The sequence below is a fragment of the Oryzias latipes genome, chromosome 18 (genome assembly GCF_002234675.1).
Source record: "Oryzias latipes chromosome 18, ASM223467v1".
Lineage (NCBI taxonomy): Eukaryota > Metazoa > Chordata > Actinopteri > Beloniformes > Adrianichthyidae > Oryzias > Oryzias latipes.
This window is the reverse complement of record NC_019876.2, coordinates 15602734-15620863: the sequence shown is the minus strand read 5'-3', so window position 1 is coordinate 15620863 and position 18130 is coordinate 15602734. Positions and strand designations below refer to the sequence as shown.

Here is an 18130-nt window from a genome sequence, read left to right as displayed (position 1 = left end):
AGTTTAAAAAAAATCCACTTTCACATCAAATAAACTTTTCTTAATCTTGTCCCTTTTTATTCCAAGATACATTTTTAAATTGGGAGATATTAGTTGGACTACTTCTTGCATTTAATATGGCTCCTGCCAAAATTCTGATTTGATTACATTTGAATACAAGAGTTATTGATTTGAGCTGTAATTTGACCCGATTTAGTTAAAAAAAATAATAAATTCAAATTTTCTCCAAAACCTACAGAGTAAAAAAAAAAAGGAAAATTACAAGATTTAAAGTTGTAAATTAATGATAGAAAAACTCGCAAATTTACGAGACTAAAATCGAAGTGAGCATACAGAGCAGCAGCTAGTGAACACCACACAGCAGCAGAGCAGACCAACTAAACTTAGTTAAAAAGGTAAGCTGAAGTTTACCGATAACGTTAAAAATGTTTGGAAGCTCCTTTGTATCAATGTTTTATTTATTGATGGGTGGCTTGCTGGATCTCTGCAGGCCGATGAAGCTGTCGGTGTCCCTGCAGCTGTCCACTTTAATCCTTACTTCCTCCACCAAAGACAAGATCTCTACGTCTGTGTGACACTTCAAACTGAGGAGGGGCACTTTTTGGCATTTTCAACATTCTTCTGCTTTTATAACAGATTATTTTCATCTTTTTTGTTTTATGTTGAAACGGGACGTTTCATCTGGATGAGGGAATGTATGCAACAATGTTTACTTTCCACTTTGGCGTTGTGCGCATGACAGGTTCATGACGTAATGAGACAAATGGGCTTCTGGGTATGTGAATGAAAAGGAAAATAAAGTTGCAGTCCTCAGCAACAAACGTGTTTTTGAGCTCCTTTATTTTACATTTAATTTTTCACTTCTACATTGACAATAATTTGATTTTGAGTCGCCAAAAGGTTCAGAATTACTTTTGTTTTTTAAACCTGTCCGTAAACAAAGCTTCACCAAAGGCTCCACATCTTTCATCTTCAAGCTAGGCTCCGATAAACAGACGACTTTGGTGATTTATCCACGTTAATTTACGACTTTATTCTCATAGTTTAACAGTCATGACATTTTTCTCGTAAATGTAAGACTTAAAATTCGTAATTTACAAAAAAAAAAAAAAAAGTTTGTAAACTGGTCCTAAAACTCCGTCATAAAAACAACTCTTTCTTTTCTATGCTGCTTCATGGTCTTACCCCCCCCTGTCGCTATCCCCCCCCCCCCCTCTCTAACATCCCTCTCTCTTTTTCCCTTCTTTCCTTTTCCGATCGGTCCAACACCAAAGATTTACAAACATGGTTGAAATTAATAAAGTTTGGCCTCAATTACAAAAGGGGTTTATTCAGTCATGCCTCTGGTTTGTCTGAAGATTAATAACCCCTCTTGTTAAAGTAAAATATGTCCAACACAAGAGGCCCTCAGCTCTCATCTGCCTGCCTAGCTGTTGGACAGGACAAGTTAAAAAAAAAAAAAAAAAAAAATCTTTCGGGGGTAAAAAAAAATGTTTCTTTAACTAATGGTTTAACGTGTTTCAATAGGAATTCCTCAATTAAAAACAAATAGAAAAACAGTTTTTTTTTTACATATAAAAATACAGTAAATTGCCTTGAAATAGAACAAATTAAATGATTTGTTGAATAGACTTCACTTTCTAAGTAAAGATCAGTTTGATATCTTTTATTTATTTTTTTAACCCAGACTTAACTAAGTTCAAAAGTTAATTTACTTGGCAGCAACAGTCCCGCCCACAACTCAGAGGTAATTTTCTATTGAACTACTGCCGCTCTGCAGAGACTATACCCTAGAAAACAACACATTTTTCTCCAAAAACCTCATAATTATAATAAAAAGCTATGAAAATAGATAATTGGGGTGTGTCTTTGGGGTGTGTCAGCACTTTACCTTTGTCATCCTGGATTCTCTTGGTCCAGGGAAACTTTTTTATGACAAGAAAAGCAGAGCTGGGGCTCTCCAAAGTGCTCCACTCCAACACCTGCTCAAGGATCCTCTCGCAGGGGTGCAGCGGTCGCTCTGTGGAGAACATCACATCACTCTGAGGAAGGGTTGCAACAAAGCCGCTCATGTCCCTTCGTCTTCCGTGAATTCTGCATGCATGAACCAAATCTGCATCCCATCAGAAAATCCACAGCTAATTAATGTTAACCAAATAACAGAATTATGTTGTTTTTGTTCTCCCCGTCTTCATCCCAGAGCAGTCTAAATTATCTGCAGCATATCGGGACCCGATTATAAAAACACACTCATGTGCAAAATAGACCTATTAACTCTTCCTAATTGGCAAACAGGGTGCATGCTGTCAGCCCCTCTAAAAAAAAGTAGATAATTTGTGTACCACCACCCCTGGTCTGATTCTTCCATCTCTTCACTTCTGTGTTTTTCCTAACCGTAGGATGTAAAAAAAACCACGATGGCATAACTTATTAACAACAGCATGCTTATCTCCCCTCTAAAATCTCTGCAGACCCATGCCACAGAATTAGTACTCCGTTTCCCAACAAATATTAGCTCCCCTTTTCTGCCTTTTGTCCTCGATAAAGGTGTTTACGCGAAGCTATCTCCAAAATGGGCAATTAACTCACCCCCGCCCCCACCCCCATCCCATTTGGCTTTGCAAGCCGAACCTGCCACACTCCAGCTTTCAAAACAGCTTAACTGTTTACTTTTCCTCAGATGTATTATTCTGGCGAGTAAAATATGCTGAACCATCAGCAAATACATTCTATATTCAACGCACATTTGCTTCTTAAAGAGGACGGTGTGTCCTCTGCAACTCTGCGAAGACGAAAACAGAGTCAACGCTCTGAAGTTAAGGGAAGTACATGAGGACGTTGAGGTGAGACGCTCCACAGCTTACCACTTCCTGCTTCTTTTTCTATGATCAAATGCTGGTGTGGAAGGTGCGAGGAGCCGGCAGCGCATGATAATGCAAGCGGAGGTGGGTCAGGGCTCAAGGTTGATCACGCAAGAAAGATGAAGGTAATCTATAAATGCATGATGGCGCGGATGATTAATTATTGTGCACGGCATCAAATCAATGATGCTTGGATAATTTTGCAGCGAACTTCCACGTTCATTAGTGAGATACCATAATTATCTAATCACAAGGTTCAGAGGAGGTGCCGTTCTATAACTGCATAAAAGTAGGATATATGGAAGATGCCGGATTTTTCATCAAAACTTCTTCAAGGGGGCGTGTGATGGTTTCAAGGTGCATGAACCCAATCAGGCTATTTCAAAATGTTTACGAATGACAGGTGCTGAGGAAATGTTGAAGTACAGTCGAATTAACTGACCATCTATGGTTTTTATGAGGAAAAATGTTTCCTATAGCTTGGTCTATTGCAATAAATATTTATTTTTATATTGAAGTTGAATCATGGCATCTGAACTTTGAGTATTCTTTCTTTGAAACGCTTCACCACTCATCCATATAGTGTGCTGGGTTCAAGCCCCACATATATCCTTCAGTTGGGTCACCCACATTCCTGCAATTGAACAGCCCATAAGCTCTAAAGACCTGGCGTCCACATGGACATCACATTTTGGACTATATTACCACAGAAGTTAATTCTGCTCAACTGGGGCCCTGTGACTACATGAGTGGAGGGTTATCTCAAATATTAGAGCAGGTCTTAACAAAGAAGGGGAAACCAGGGTGAAAAGCCTCTTCTCTCGCATTCCCTTATGCCCCCATCACAAGGTCGTTGGCTGTGGTCGCGGTGGAGTTTTGGTATTCTTTGGGACTACGAACCAAGATGGATGATGGAGAACGTTTGTCCACAATTATTTTAGTAGTTTGTAGCGATCAGTGATAACAGGGTTTCTGACCAGAGCCAACAGGAAATGGGAAAAGCAGACTTGAATGAGCTGGGAGTTTAACAGTGATATACTTGAATTTATTCTGTATAGTTTATAGGATTTCTGATTTCTTGGTTTGCTTGTTTATACATTTTTTTAATTTTAAATTTATTTGAACACTTTTCTTGTTTTCTAACTTCTTTAAACATTAGTTTGAGGGAAAAGTTTTTCCACTGTTTATTAGATTGGGGTTTATCTTTATAGTGGTTTTAGACCAAATCCAAATCCTTCATGAATATCAGAAACAGAACATTCATACTCATTTTGTCGTCACTGCAGGTGAACATTTGGACCACTGTTGGTCAAAGAAGAATAGGAGGAAGGCATGTTCATAAGCAGAAGGAGACAAGGAAAGGAAGGAATGTAAGGTTTGGAGTAGGAACTATGATTGTTGGTGCTTTGGCCGTTATAATGAAAAGAATTAAGGTGGACCAGATGAAGAGGGAGCAAGGCTTTTAGAGGAAGGTTTAATCTGTTAATCATGGTGTGGATGGAAAGAGGGACATAGGATGAGTGATCCTGGAGGTGAACAGTGTCAGGGTGATGAGAAAGTCTGGAATGACAGAAAAGAATGTTGGAGTTGTGGAATCCTTTTGGACAATCGTGTTTGTAAAAGACATTGTGATCTAGCGGGAGCAGTGAGCAGGAGGAGGATCATCTACAGAGGTGAAGGTTTGCTCTGAAAAGGAGAGACATGAAGGTCAGCCTCAGTAAAAAAGAATATCTGTGTGTAAACAAGAGGAACTCGAGAGGAATGGTGAGGTTAAATGGAGCAAAGGTGGAGAAGGTGAAAGGTTTTAACTACTGAGGGTAGACAGTCCAGAGCAACAGAGACTGTGGGGAAGAGGTGAAAGATGTGTTCAAGCAGGTGGAAATAGGTGGAGGAAGATTTCAGGTCTGATGTGTGACAAGAGTGTCATCAAGAATGAAAAGAAAGGTGAAGAAGAGTGTTGTGAAAGCAGCCATGTTGTTGGTTTAGAGACTCTGAGAAAGGGACATGAGGCAGAGCTCGAGGTAGAGGAGATGACGATGTTGAGGTTCTCTTTAGGGGGGAAGAGGATGGATAGGATCAGGAATGAATCCATCAAAAGAACAGAGCATGTTGGATTTGGTGGAGATAAAAAGGGGAAGCAGATTGAGATGGTTTGGACAGGTTGATAGGAGGAACAGTGAGAATGTTGGTAAAAAAGATGTTGACGTTGGAGCAACCAGGAAAAAGGTCTACAGGAAGACCGAAGAGGACGTTCATGGATGTAGTGAAGGAGGCCATGAGGTTGGTTTGCGTGACAGACTAGATACAAAGGATAGAGTTATCGAATATGGAGGCAGATGATTTGCAGTGGTGACCCCTACAAGGGCAATTAAAATGCAAAGAAAATTACGTTTTGTTTTTTTATCAGTTATTGTTGGTTCAGTTGTTCAGTCTTTATGCTAAAGACCAGAGTTTATTTGGGATATGTTTCTTTATGTTGAAGTTAGCATAATTTCTTCTACAATTTTCACATGAAGCCTTTGGAAGCTTTTTAATAATTATCAAAGTACAAAATGACATTTGTTGGTCTTTTACTCTTTTTTGCAAAGTTGTTGCAAAACAAAAAACTTTCTAACAAATTTTCAAAAATAAATAAAGAAGAAACCAACTTTTCTATCTTACAAACTGCTTGACTTTTTAATTTTAAACAGATCCTAAGAAGCGGTAATTAGTTCAGGGTGTTGTATACGCCTGAGCTACCTGAGACACAGAAAAACATGTTGCCCTTTCTGAAAAAAAGTTCAGTGCTGATAAAACTGCATGACAACAGAGTGGGGTTTCTTGGTTCACGTCTACAGGGGAGTTGTACATGCAGGGGCTCCTGCAGAGAAACAGCAGGAAACAACAATAATTAACAGTAGTCAGTAATTACATTTTTAGCACCAACAAGCAGTCGTGTTTGTAAAAAAAAAAAAAAAAACATTTAAAATGTTTCCTGTGAGCAGCTAAAACTTTTGAAAAAGAAAAAAAAAAAATTATGCTTCGACCCTGTGAACCGCCAACTTAAAGTAGTGGAGGGCTTTGAAAGCCCAAATATCGAAAGAGGTAAGCAGTCTGGGGCCAACTCCCCCTGTAGGGTATCCCAGTGCAGGTCAAAGTCAGACACAGAGTGGTTCACATTCCTGGCTGTGGTTCCTGTCTCCGGCTCGACTCGCGCCTTTGACTGTCCCCACAACCACGGATGGATGAAGCTCGTCTGCTGGACTTTTATATATGTAGTTGTAGGTTTAGATAAGTTAATTCTTCTCTAAGATTTCTGGTAAATCGCCTGTCTGTCCTGGGGGAGGATCCCTCCTTCATCTGGGCACCACTGAGGTTTCTTCGTTTTTTCCGGAATCCGGTTTTTTGGGAGTTTTTCCTTACCGCGAAGGGAGGTCTAAGGGCAGGGATGCCAGTATAGCTTAGTCAGTTTGTTAGTTCATTTTAGTATTTTTCTATTGAACTCTTTGTATTCGTGATCCTTTTGATTTCATGTTTTACTTCGAAGCCCATCGAGACGACTGTTGTTGTGATTTTGGGCTATACAAATAAAATTGAATTGAATTGAATTGAATTGAAGGAGTTGATGAGATTAGGATTGAATATGTTTCGCTGGGGACCCATCCTGCAGCCAAACCTTGGGTTGGGGCTTGAATGCAAACGTTTGATAGCCGGGGGTTATACCCAAGGGGTCCTGGTCTGGATCCAGCCCAAAGGAATGTTGTAGGACTACTCCACTGTGGCCCCACCACCTGCAGGAGAGCTTGTGAGGAGCTGGGGCTATTATTGTTTGGCCAACAGCCGAGCGTGCGGGGCCTCGACGTTCCAACACTCAGCCACAGAATTTTGGGACTAGGATTGTCCTCTTCAAGTTAAAGTTAAAGTTAAAGTGTGCGAAATTTGTTCTCCGCATTTGACCAATCCCCTGGGGAAGTGGTGAGCTGCAGACACGGCCACACTCAGGAACCATTTGGTGGCCTAACCCACCAAGGGGGGGTTAGGCCCCCCTTGGTGGAGGGGGGTTGGAGTCTACCATTCTGTAGTCCGCCTATTTTTGTTGTCACACAGTCAGATCATTGAAACTTACAAGAAAAATGTTTACCATAACCTGAATAGTAAATCTCATCTGAAATTTTACTGTGGAAAACAATTTAAAATATACATCAGAATTTATCTTATAAATATTTATTTAAAGAATAAAAAAAAATTCTGACTAAACTAGGATGTTTATTTTTAAAAGTTGAATCAGTTTGGAATAAACAGAGACTCACCAATTGCATAGCCAGCTACCAGGGGTTAATTGTGGACTGACCTGCTCGAGTTTAGTTTTTAAACTAGAATAAAATGGGCTCATGACCACATTGTTTTCCAATCACTTTTTTTTTTTTATCAACTATGGAAGACCAATGGTACAAGGAATATTTTTTTGTCATGGCTGAAGCTAAAATCATTTTAAGTGACTGGAGAGATTTTTTCAATCTTAAGGCCCGTACACACCGGGACGATATTCGCTAGGCGTTATTCGCCAGCGTTTTTCGCCACGTTTTTTGTGTTCACACCCAGGCGATTTTCGCTGACGATGAGCAGAGCAAACATGCAATTTCATTCCCTGACATTAGATGGCGCTTAATGTAAAACAGAAATACTCCTGTACACAAGGTGGTGCTGCGCAACTTTAGGCTTCTTAAAGTCGCTTTTCACTCAGAAGAAGAGAGCAAGTTTTTACGCGTGTGTCAGAATCATACAAAGAAAACATGAATATTTCAAGCACCAGTTGCTCCAACTGCTTGGTTCGGGGATATTTTAGAATGTCTGTCATTATTTCTTCGCGGCAGTGTAGACGCTACTTGGCGTCTATCTTCTTCGCTGGTATATGTGCTCAGAAAGGCAGTTTTGTGTTTTAGCGCCCCCAAGTTTTGTTTTACTGTAACTTCAGAAGCTCCAGGCACGTGTGCAAAAGCGCCATTCTCATTGGTCGTGTAGTTTTCGATGCGGCGCGTCAAACCAAAAAAACGAACCCTAGGCGTTTTTTAAAAAGTGACGCTTTGACTGGTGGCGTTTTTCCGCGTCGGTGTGCACACTCACATTGGTGCCCTTTGTTTAGTCACGAGGCGTTAAACGTCGGCGAATATCGCGGGCGAAATTCGTCCCGGTGTGTACGGGCCTTTAGACATTTAGCTGTTGCTCTTCCTCTGGAATAAAGGAAGAGGTCAACAAAAGGACAGGGGCTAAGGATGGGAGTGAACATTCAGAATAAACCCCCGAGGACACAGAGATGGGTAAAAACCTACCTAGCTCTCCGTTCTCTATTACTTCAAAAGCTGTCCAACACCCGTCAGCTTCAAAAGTGGCACCCTTCATTCTCAACGCCGTTTCTGCTAGCTCCAAGGGCCGCATACTGGGAGAAACCTAGACACAACAAGTAAAATATAAAAGAAAGCATGACCCCAAGTCAGCATATCCAGTCTACAAAACCGATTGGTGCTTTTTTTAAGTTTTATCATGCACATGACTGAGCAAAAGCTAACGTGCTGCCTTCCAAGACAAAGAAAATGTGAAGATTAAGGTCAGACTGCTGCTGAGCGCTCCTCTTTTACCCCTAATCCCTCTTGGATTGCTGCCGTCCTATGAAAAGAGTTTGTGACCTCCAGCAGCCTGCAACCCTTGAAAAACACAATTACCCGCTCAATTTAAACAGATTTTTTGATTAGGATGCTTTTGTTTCATTCCAGTCTTTGCAATCCCATCAGGTTAAACCTCAGATGCCTCAGCCTTATTCTATCAGCCGCTCCTTCTCCCCCCGCCCTCCTTCCTTCCTTCCCAAAACCTCATCTTTTCGCCCAGCCACCAGAACGTGCGGAAAGCGGATACTTCATCCTCACCTTTATCAGTAAGCATTGCTCTGGCTCCTTCTTCTCCAGGTACACCTCAAAGATCAAATCCCCCGCTGGGCAAAACTGTAAACGGACAAACAAAACAAAAACAAAAAGACAATTTATTGAATTGAAGCACGTAAGGAATCAAGTTTATCACTCTTACCAAACCTAAATTATTTTTTTATGAAATCAGCAAGAAAAAGTTGTCACATTTGAGGTAGTGGGAATAGAAATACAATCAGACTGTTATTGTGATAAAAACATGGGAGCAGCTGCCAGAGAATTCAAGATGAATGAATCACAAGCGGAGGAAGCTAAAAAAACGAACTCCGACAAGTCACGAAGACGCAGTTGAGTTTCCGCAGAAAAAGGCAACTTGAGCGAAAGATTAACGATCAGCCGTCACCATTTGACTAAGGGCAGCAACGCTTACAGAGGAAGCTTTTGCTTTCGTTTTATAAAACGCCTTCATCTTCCCATCCGGGCGAGGATTACGGTGGTGCAGCGACTTCTGGCTGATCACAATGAAAAGCTGTCCATCTTCCGCTCAAACTGCAGTAAAAAGATCGCCGACAAACACCTCCAGCCCAGCTACATCAGCAACATGGACGAGGCGCCGCTGACTTTTGACATCCCGGAGAGTCACAATGTCGAGAAGAACGGGACCAGCACGGTAGCAATACGCACAACGGGGCCCGGCTTTCATTGCTGTGGCAAGCAGCGCAGGTTGAATTACGCCACAGTTTGTGAATGGATTGTAAAAGCTTGGGCTAACGTGTCTGCTTGCACTCCTTCCGAAGTGCCAAAAAGCAAGCATCATCATTGATGAGGAGCCACACGGCAACAAGACGAACTCTGAGAACGACGAAAGGAAAGCTGGCGTGTTTGACAGAAATGTAGTCCAGCTGTTCAGTTCAGATACAGAAGATGAGGACTTTGATGGATTCCTGGATGCTGATTAAGGACTGAAAAAATGAAAAATTAATCACTACGAACTCAGTTTTGCTCCCACTGCCTTTTTTAAAACACACACTAGCATGCGTGTTTTACCGGTGTGTGTTAAAAGGGCCTGTGACTTAAAACCCGGTGCACCTTTTGTGTGTGTAACATGTTATTGTGTGGGCTAACCATTTTGCTTATTTTTATACTTTATTAAAGAGGGCAGAAATTGAAAAAAGGTTCAAGCTTGACTTTAAAGCTGTAGTAAAACAATAATATCATTGGAGCACCATCTACAAAAAATAGGAAATTTTGTCTTGGGGTATATTGTTCTTTTTTTTACTTTTGAGTAAAACAAACTAGATTTTTTGGAATGTAACACTATTGTAAAATTAAAAAAATGCTATTTTCTCCCTGAAAAAAATTGTAATAATTGGAAAGTAGATAAAAGCCTAAAATTAGTGTTCAGTTTGTGTCTGAGGAGCAAAAATTCCTGTAAAAGAAAAATTAATTTTTTTCCTTCAGCCACCTAGAAATCCTAGCTACATTTCATTTGTCTCCTCTAAGGGCAGGTGAACTGAGGTCCATTATCAGCTTGAAGTGTCATAATAAGAGAGATGCGGGCCCCACATAACACTTGTGGCCTTAAAACACACAAAAATGACAGTCATCTTCACCAATAGAGCAAAAAGCTATAATTCTGGGAAATTTCACACTCACACACAGCGCCATCTCTTTTGGACAGGACGTTTTTTTTTTTTTTTCTCTTTTCCTTTTTTCTTTTTCTTTCAAAAAGTGGGGTGAAAACAACCAAACATTACATTTGCTTCATGGCGGTGTTTTTTATTAAAAAAGAAGATGAGGGCACCTTTGATTGCCATGACAACAGTTGCAGCAAATTGAAGGCAAGAAAGTAAAAGTGAAACAATCCGGTCTTCTTTCAGCAGTGGGCTTGGATTAGATAAGAGTTTTTAACATGTTGTGCTATTTAGTTAACTTTAGCTATTAAAACCTCAAAATGCCATTTGCAACTTGAAAAAGATTGCTCTAAAAAAGCCCCAAAACAGCGTTTGAGGTTGTAAAAAGGACCGACACCTTCAAGCTTTTGGTTCTTAGCTAAAATGATGAATTGAGTTTCTTTTTATCAAAAATATTCACTCGTTTTTAAAAACACAGTATATCCATGCATTTCTTCATTAATGAGCTAAGTGACATCCCTTAAACAAATCTGCATGGTTACCTCTGATGTGGGCCTGTAAACAGCTTTTACTCCTCTGGGAAGATTTTATTCCAGAAGTTTAGGAGTTTGTTGATGGGAGTGTTTGACCTAGAAGGCCCTTGTTCAGATGTTGTCTGTGATCTGTCCGTGTGGAGTTTGCATGTTCTCCCTGTACATGTGTGGGTTTTAACTGGCTTCCTCTCAGATTCCAAAGACATGCTTCATAGGCATCTCTAAATTTTCCCTACAGACTGGTAATCTGTTCAGATACCCTGTCTTTGCCCAAACGGAGTTGCGTTGGCTCCAGCAGCCTGGTGACCCCAATGGGGATTCAGCAGGTACTAAACTTGGATGGATGACTCCTTTCCCTACACATTTCAGAGTTCAGAAAGCAATGTTGGAACATAAGGGCTGGCTCACAGTCTTCACTTTGAATCCTTCCAAAGGTCTTTTGTCAGGTTTAGTTCAGGACTCTGTCCAGGACAGTCAGGTTTTCTACATCCACATGTTTCCGTAAGGTTTTTTGAAGGCTGGATTTGCCCAACATGTCCTGATATGTTACAACAATGAGTTGAATTGACTGGAACTAAGAGACTATCCCCTAAAAAGTATTACCCCAAACCATAAAACTCCCACCACCAACCACTTAATCCAGACTCATCCATCAGATTCTTATATAAAGAAGTGTGGTTCCTCACTCCAGAAAATGCATCTGTACATCGCTCTACATTGGGGATGTTCTTCACATCACTACACCTAAAGCCTTGCATTGTTCTTTGTGATGCATTACGTACTTAATCCTGAAAACCCAAACTTTGAAATTCTGAGTTGATCTGAAGGCCACAAAAGTCTGTAGTGATAGACAGCAGTGACCTCTGATCTCTGCATAGCTTCAAGTCCCCTGAGACAGCTTCACCAATTTGAGTGAACTACCACTTTGTGCCCGAGTTGCTTTTAAGCCCCGCCATTTTCACTTTGTTATCAAATATTAGAAAAATGTCATGACTGGACTTGTTGCACGTCATAGAACCATGCAGGAATTCACAGAGCTCGTGAGAGTGATACAGTCCTTCACAGCTGTTTGTAGAAGAAAACAGCAAACCTAAGTGATGCTTTCATACACCGCAATCTAGAAAAAGGGTAAAACGTGTTTGTAACAACTAACCACCTGCTCCTTCTGTCTTAGTGTTTTACTACGATATTTTGAAGGTAAAAAAAACTGTCAATTTTGAGCTCTAACGTTTGCACGAACTTCTCATTGAGTCCTAACAGATAGAGGAAAACAAATGCAGGCACAAATACTCAGGACAAATACTTCTTACGACAAACTTACTGAAGTGTCTTTCTTGTCGTTCCAGCGTGTGATAAAGCTATTCTCTCTTTCCATCTGTTGCACTTGGTCTTCGTTGACCTGTTGGAAAAAGTCACAGAAAAACAAACATCAGCCACAAAAACAGTTCCAATCACACACAAAACATCTGTAAGACAAACGTCAAACCGGATGAGAAATGTGGAGCTGTGTTATCATATTTTCTACACTTAAAAACGCTCAACAGAAAAGCAAAAAAAAAAAAAAAAAGTAGGGCATTAAAGCAAAACTAATTTCTGAAAGTTTTATTTGAAAACATGATCATTTTCAGAGAATGGTTGCCTTTGTCAGAGTTAGACGAATGGGAGAGAAGATTGCGGGGGGGACTCACAAACTCGTCGTGTGTGTTTAAGCCTGATAATGGGCCCCGTCAAAGACATCCAGCACAGAACTGGAGCTTTAATTAGCGAGACGTCTCACCCGTTTTCTATAACACGGAGCAAATTCATTGCAGTTGGGGTTTCATGATTGGAGAGAGCTTAATGACTATTTGTCATGCGAACGACGGCGTCCCGAACCGATTTGGAGCAAATGCGCCTCCTTTAAAATCTGAACGAGAGGGATCCAGGCGATCCGTGGAGAATTGGCGTTCGCTCGGTGCTGCATATTCTACGAGCCAGGCAGCTCTCCGAGGGTTACACCGACCCCTCAACACTACCGCTCAACCTCGCATCAGCAAAGTCATGGCACTCCCCTCCCCAGATGGCTGAAGTAGGAGACTGTAAATAAAGTTGTGTCTGCAGATACACGTACCAGTTGTAGCAGGAAAGTCTATTTATCTCTGTCAGTGACTTGGAGAGAGCGACTTTACTTACATAAGGCTGCAGAAGTTAAAAAATGGTTTTCTGTTATGAGATGACTGGAACTAATAACACAGATGAGAACTGAGTCTGTTTAATGTGCTAATAAGCAGTGTGTTACAGGGCACTGCAGCAGAGTACAGAATCCATTTGCTTTTATATCAATACACATTATCAAGAAGGTGGCTACTTGCAATCATGTCATTGATTTCTTTTTATTTATTTATTTGTTCGTCACCCTTTACTGGCTGTATCTCAGGGGGGAGAACCTGTTGTCCACTAATTAGAGGGCTGATGGTTTGATCCCTGGCCCTCCCCGAGTCCCCAGGCCCTGATGATGTGCTCAGCAATGAGTTGATTGGGAGGTAAACTCATTAGCTCTTTCCCAAACCTTAACATCATAAGATGTGTTTGCTTTTAGCACACTGATTCTAAACCAAATAAAAAGGTGAAAACTTTGTGTTAACTTTAACCTTGAGTTAAAGACCCACTCCCATGGAAATGGTGTTTTGGGTCCACCAGCAGTAAAAAATATGCAGGTACGTCTTAATTTTCCATGCCTGAGCTGCTATCCGACTGTTTGCCATGTTTGTTGCTCCAGTAAAGTTAGATTCAAAGTGTAAGTAGCTGTAAGCTAGCAGGTGGGAATGTGTAAACAGAGAGCTCTCAGCAATGGGAAGGCAAAGTGGGGTGGGGTTGCTCTGCGGCAAGGGTTCGACAGCTTAGAAAGCATCAAAAAGTATCTCTTTAAAAATGAAAGTTATCAGCTGGCAGGTTTTGAATTTAAACAGGTTTTGAAGTTTATAAAAAAAGACACTGATCCCACAAAGGTTACCTCATGTATTGATGGTTCGTACCACTAAACGTGTCGACTAGTATAAAATGAAATACCGCAACGATTCGGCTCACCCTGAAGAGTGTAACGTAGTTCCTGATGAGGTCTTGCACTACGCTTATTTCCTGTGTGGTTTGTCCCTGAGTCTGGAAGAAGCAGCAGGAGAAGACAGCGGCCAGTTTTTCACTGGGCATGTGATTGAGGTGTGAGCACTGATGAATCCTGAAAGACAAGAGATCAACATTGCTTAGAAAGCTGGACACAGATCACGTTTTTACCCAGAAGCTCTCTTGATTTCTCACAGTGGCACAGAGCTGCAAAAGTTGTTTTAGGCCTCAAGCCAAACTCTGCAGTGGGACAATTAAGTCCTCTTGAAAGTGTATCGCTCATGTTTCAAATATCCAGTGCAGAACTCAGAAGCGCTGCAGACTGGAATAGGCATCAGTGAATGAGACATGAGGACAGCAGAGAGTTTGTGTCTTAATCTAATTAAAGATGTGAGAAGAAATGGAATTTCTGACTTCTAAACTGTGTTCTTATAAATATTTATAGAAAAGAAGATTTTATAAGCATATTGGGGGAAAGTGACACAAAGCTGTGAGTTTGGCCTAGCAGACCCCACCCCCAAAATCGATTATGGTCGAATTCCCTCACTACTCCCTGCACTATATTTAGTGCAGGGCTATAAGTGCCTGGATTTGAATGCAGTTCAAACAATGTTTTCCTTTTAAAATGTCAAGTATGATTTCACCTATTTGATGAAATAAAATCCAAATAAATATGAACATTTTACTAAGAAGATTTCTGTTCTGATGTGTCCCTCGTGAAACGCGTTTCCGTCATTTTTCAAATGACAAATCATTTAACTCCAATGCATAAGGTCTATATTTGTCAATCCAGTGAGCATTTATTCACACTAGATTTAATATGTCTGTAAATGCTTCTTGTTTATTTTTTGGGATCAAAAGATTCCTTAATAAACTGTTTATACGACATTAACAAGCACTAGTAATGTTTTAGTAAATTGCTTATAAGTACATTAATAAGCATTTGTAAATGTCTTACAACTGACCTAAAAGTTTAAATAAGCTGTTTATAGATACATTAAAATATTCCTAAATATACTACGTAGAAGACATTAACAAGCATGAGTAATGTGGTATTAAGCTGCCTTTAAAGACATTTATTAACATTTGCTAATCCTATTCACAAGTTATTTATAAATGGCTTGTATAGGATTAATAAATATATTAAATGTGTTCTTATTAACAGTTTATTGAGTGTTTTGCAGCCCCCAAATCTAAAGCGTGACCAAATAGGGGGTGATCTTTAAAAGCCAATTAAAAATTGTTTACAGAATTTACCCAGCTAAAATGTTTATTCAAAATAGATTTAGATTTAACATTGATACACTGACATTGATCCTACACTGTAATTCCTATGAAACAGTCATCCATCTCTTCTGGTATTGTCCCAAAGTTCAAGTGTTTTGGCAGAAGATGTGTGATTTCATTAGTGATAAAATTGTTTCTTGTTTTGTTTTATTCTGGAAAGATGTCTTGCATCAAAGATGTCTAATATAAAAAAATATACAAAAGGACTCTGGTTTACTTTTAAATCTCTTGATCATTTTGGCCAAATTTCATATTCATAAATGTAAATTCTCTGTTCGAAAACCTTGTTTCATTGTATTAAATCTGTATATTAATAGTATTAGTAATTATGAGAAGCAAAAAGCAATCAAAACCTTGTCTGTATGTGATAGACTCAACATTTCCTTGCAGAGTTTAACCCCCTGGCTTATTTCTATTTTTATTCTTGTTTTTTATACATATGTATATTTGATAATTGCAATTATGTTCTTATTGCATACCTGAAAGTGAATCCTAGTAAAATGGCATAATGTGCAATAACGTTTATAAAAAAATTATAAATTGCTTGTATGGGATTAATAAATATATTACCAGTTCCCATGTCAAGCTGGACTTACATTTTTTTTAAGTCCATCTGATATGACTCAACCTCCAGACTACACCACCTGGATGAACGAGAACCTTCAGTGACAGTTTGAGTGTTCTGCAGCTTCCTAAACTGTGGACTGTTTTGCCACAAAGAACCACAAAGTACAGAATTTGAACAACGACCTTTATAACACTAACCAAAGCCACAAACATGTAACAACTCTTCAACACTTCACAATAATGTGAAAGAACAGACACACCTGCTGTCCTTTACGGATTGAGCCTTATAAAAATTCAAACTAAACAAATTTTAATAAACTTCAAAATGTTTGCACTCAGAATCTACCCTTTCCAAGGGGCAGTAACAAGCAATTTATAAATGGGTTTTAAAGATCACCCCATATTTGGTCACGCTTTAAATTGGGGGGGGGGGGGGGGGGGGGGCTGCAAAACACTCAATAAACAGTTAATAAGAAAACTGTTAATATGTTTATTAATCTTATACAAGCAATTTATAAATAGCTTGTGAATAGGATTAACAAATGTTAATAAATGTCTTTATAAGCAGCTTAATGCCTCATTACTCATGCTTGTTAATGTCTTCTAAGTAGTTTATTAAGGAATATTTTAATGTATTTATAAACAGCTTATTTAAACTTGTAAGTCAGTTGTAAGACATTTACAAATGCTAATTAATGCACTTATATGCAGCTTATTAAAACATTACTAGTGCTTGTTAATGTCGTATAAATAGTTTGTTAAGGACTCCTTTAATAAAGCGTTACCGATTCCTCTTGAGGAAATTCCAGAAAATCTTATGAACCTTGTATAAAAAAAGCATTTTAAGCAGAAAAAAGAAAAGTGTGTGTAATTGCAAATCACAAAGAAAATATATAATCTAGTTCTTTATTATAAATCTAATAGGCCAAATATAAGAAGAAGTAAAATCATAAAATAAATAGTAGTGATTTTGTAAGGACATTTCATTACACTTAAAGACAAAGAAAAAGGAATTGACATTTGAAATACATAAAGACAGGAAGTGAATCAGTGTTATGGATGTTGAGGAGCAGAGCGACAGAAAGCGCTGCTCCCTATATGTTGCTGAGGCGTACAGACGGGGAAAACAAGTCGATACAGGACGAGGATCTAAAAAGCTTGGAAGTGGCAACAGGCTAATTAGCAAGTAAGAAATAATAACCCGTAGTCTGGTGCTCAACACTTTTTTCACCTTTAATCAACACGTGTGGAGCCAAGTTACCAGCTTTATAACCAAACTAGATAAAATGTGTTGACATTTTAGGAAATTATAGATAAAGAACCTGAAGTGGAGCCATCTGCGGCAAACGTTACTTTATTGTCTATTAAGTGTTGTAGCAAATCACATTAAACCCAAATGAAAACCTTTTCCCAGAAGTCTTTGTTCTGCAATGTTGAGAAAATAAGCAATTACACCAATCAAAGCCGAATACAGAGAACCTACAATACCCTGCAGGTTGTGTTAGAGAAGCCTCTTTCGTACTTCTCCTTGTCTTACACATCTCCTCATACTGTAAAGTAGCTGCGGCCAAAAGCATTAAACAATGTAAAAATCTGACCGAATAAAACTCTACCTTCAGACTTTAGTTTCCTTGAATATTTTCTTGAACTAAAATAGCTCAATCTGTACAGACTCCACGTATTATCAAGGGGTGGGAGGTTACCTGTAGAGATGCTGCAGCAAAGCATCAAGGGTCATTTTGTTGATCTTTGGCAAACTCTCGATAAAAGTGGAATACTTCTTCACTCTGAGACTTTCATCTCTCTCATCTGATAAAACAAAAAACATATTAAACATTTTAAAAATATGTCATCTGTTATATATGCTTATATATGGCATTACCATTCAGTTAAGATAATCTGACTCAGTCAAAATAATCTGACTTTATGGAATAATCCAAACTGAATGGTGCTAAATATCAAAGTTCTATCAAACATTTCTTAGCTTTATGTTTAGTGTTCTGAGAAAACTTTAGTTATGAATAAACGGAAAACAATTCAATTTTCACGGTTAAGTTTGATCGACATAGATTTTATGTCAGATCTTTAGCAATTCCACAAGATCTAACACAAGCTAATCGGGTTAAAAACAAAAGCATGCTGGCTCACTCTCTAACTGGCCACTGGAAGCAAACTTAAAGCCTTAGTCAGAAATGCCCTTATGCAGGCTGTCTGTGGGCAAAAAGTGAGCAAACCTGTACAGGGCACGCAGA

At 39.3% G+C, this 18130-nt stretch overlaps 1 protein-coding gene across 1 annotated transcript in view; it reads right to left on the bottom strand.

Annotated features, from left to right (window-relative positions):
* The window catches only part of arap2 (ArfGAP with RhoGAP domain, ankyrin repeat and PH domain 2), a 179769-nt gene that overhangs the window by 14395 nt on the left and 147244 nt on the right, over window positions 1-18130 (bottom strand). Inside the window, exons 22-27 of the mRNA XM_023966122.1 lie at window positions 17582-17687; window positions 13992-14139; window positions 12247-12324; window positions 8762-8836; window positions 8171-8288; window positions 1892-2020 (exon numbers count right to left, since the gene is read on the bottom strand). Of these exons, the coding sequence (XP_023821890.1) occupies window positions 1892-2020; window positions 8171-8288; window positions 8762-8836; window positions 12247-12324; window positions 13992-14139; window positions 17582-17687 (654 nt within the window). The remainder of the gene's footprint in view (window positions 1-1891; window positions 2021-8170; window positions 8289-8761; window positions 8837-12246; window positions 12325-13991; window positions 14140-17581; window positions 17688-18130) is intronic.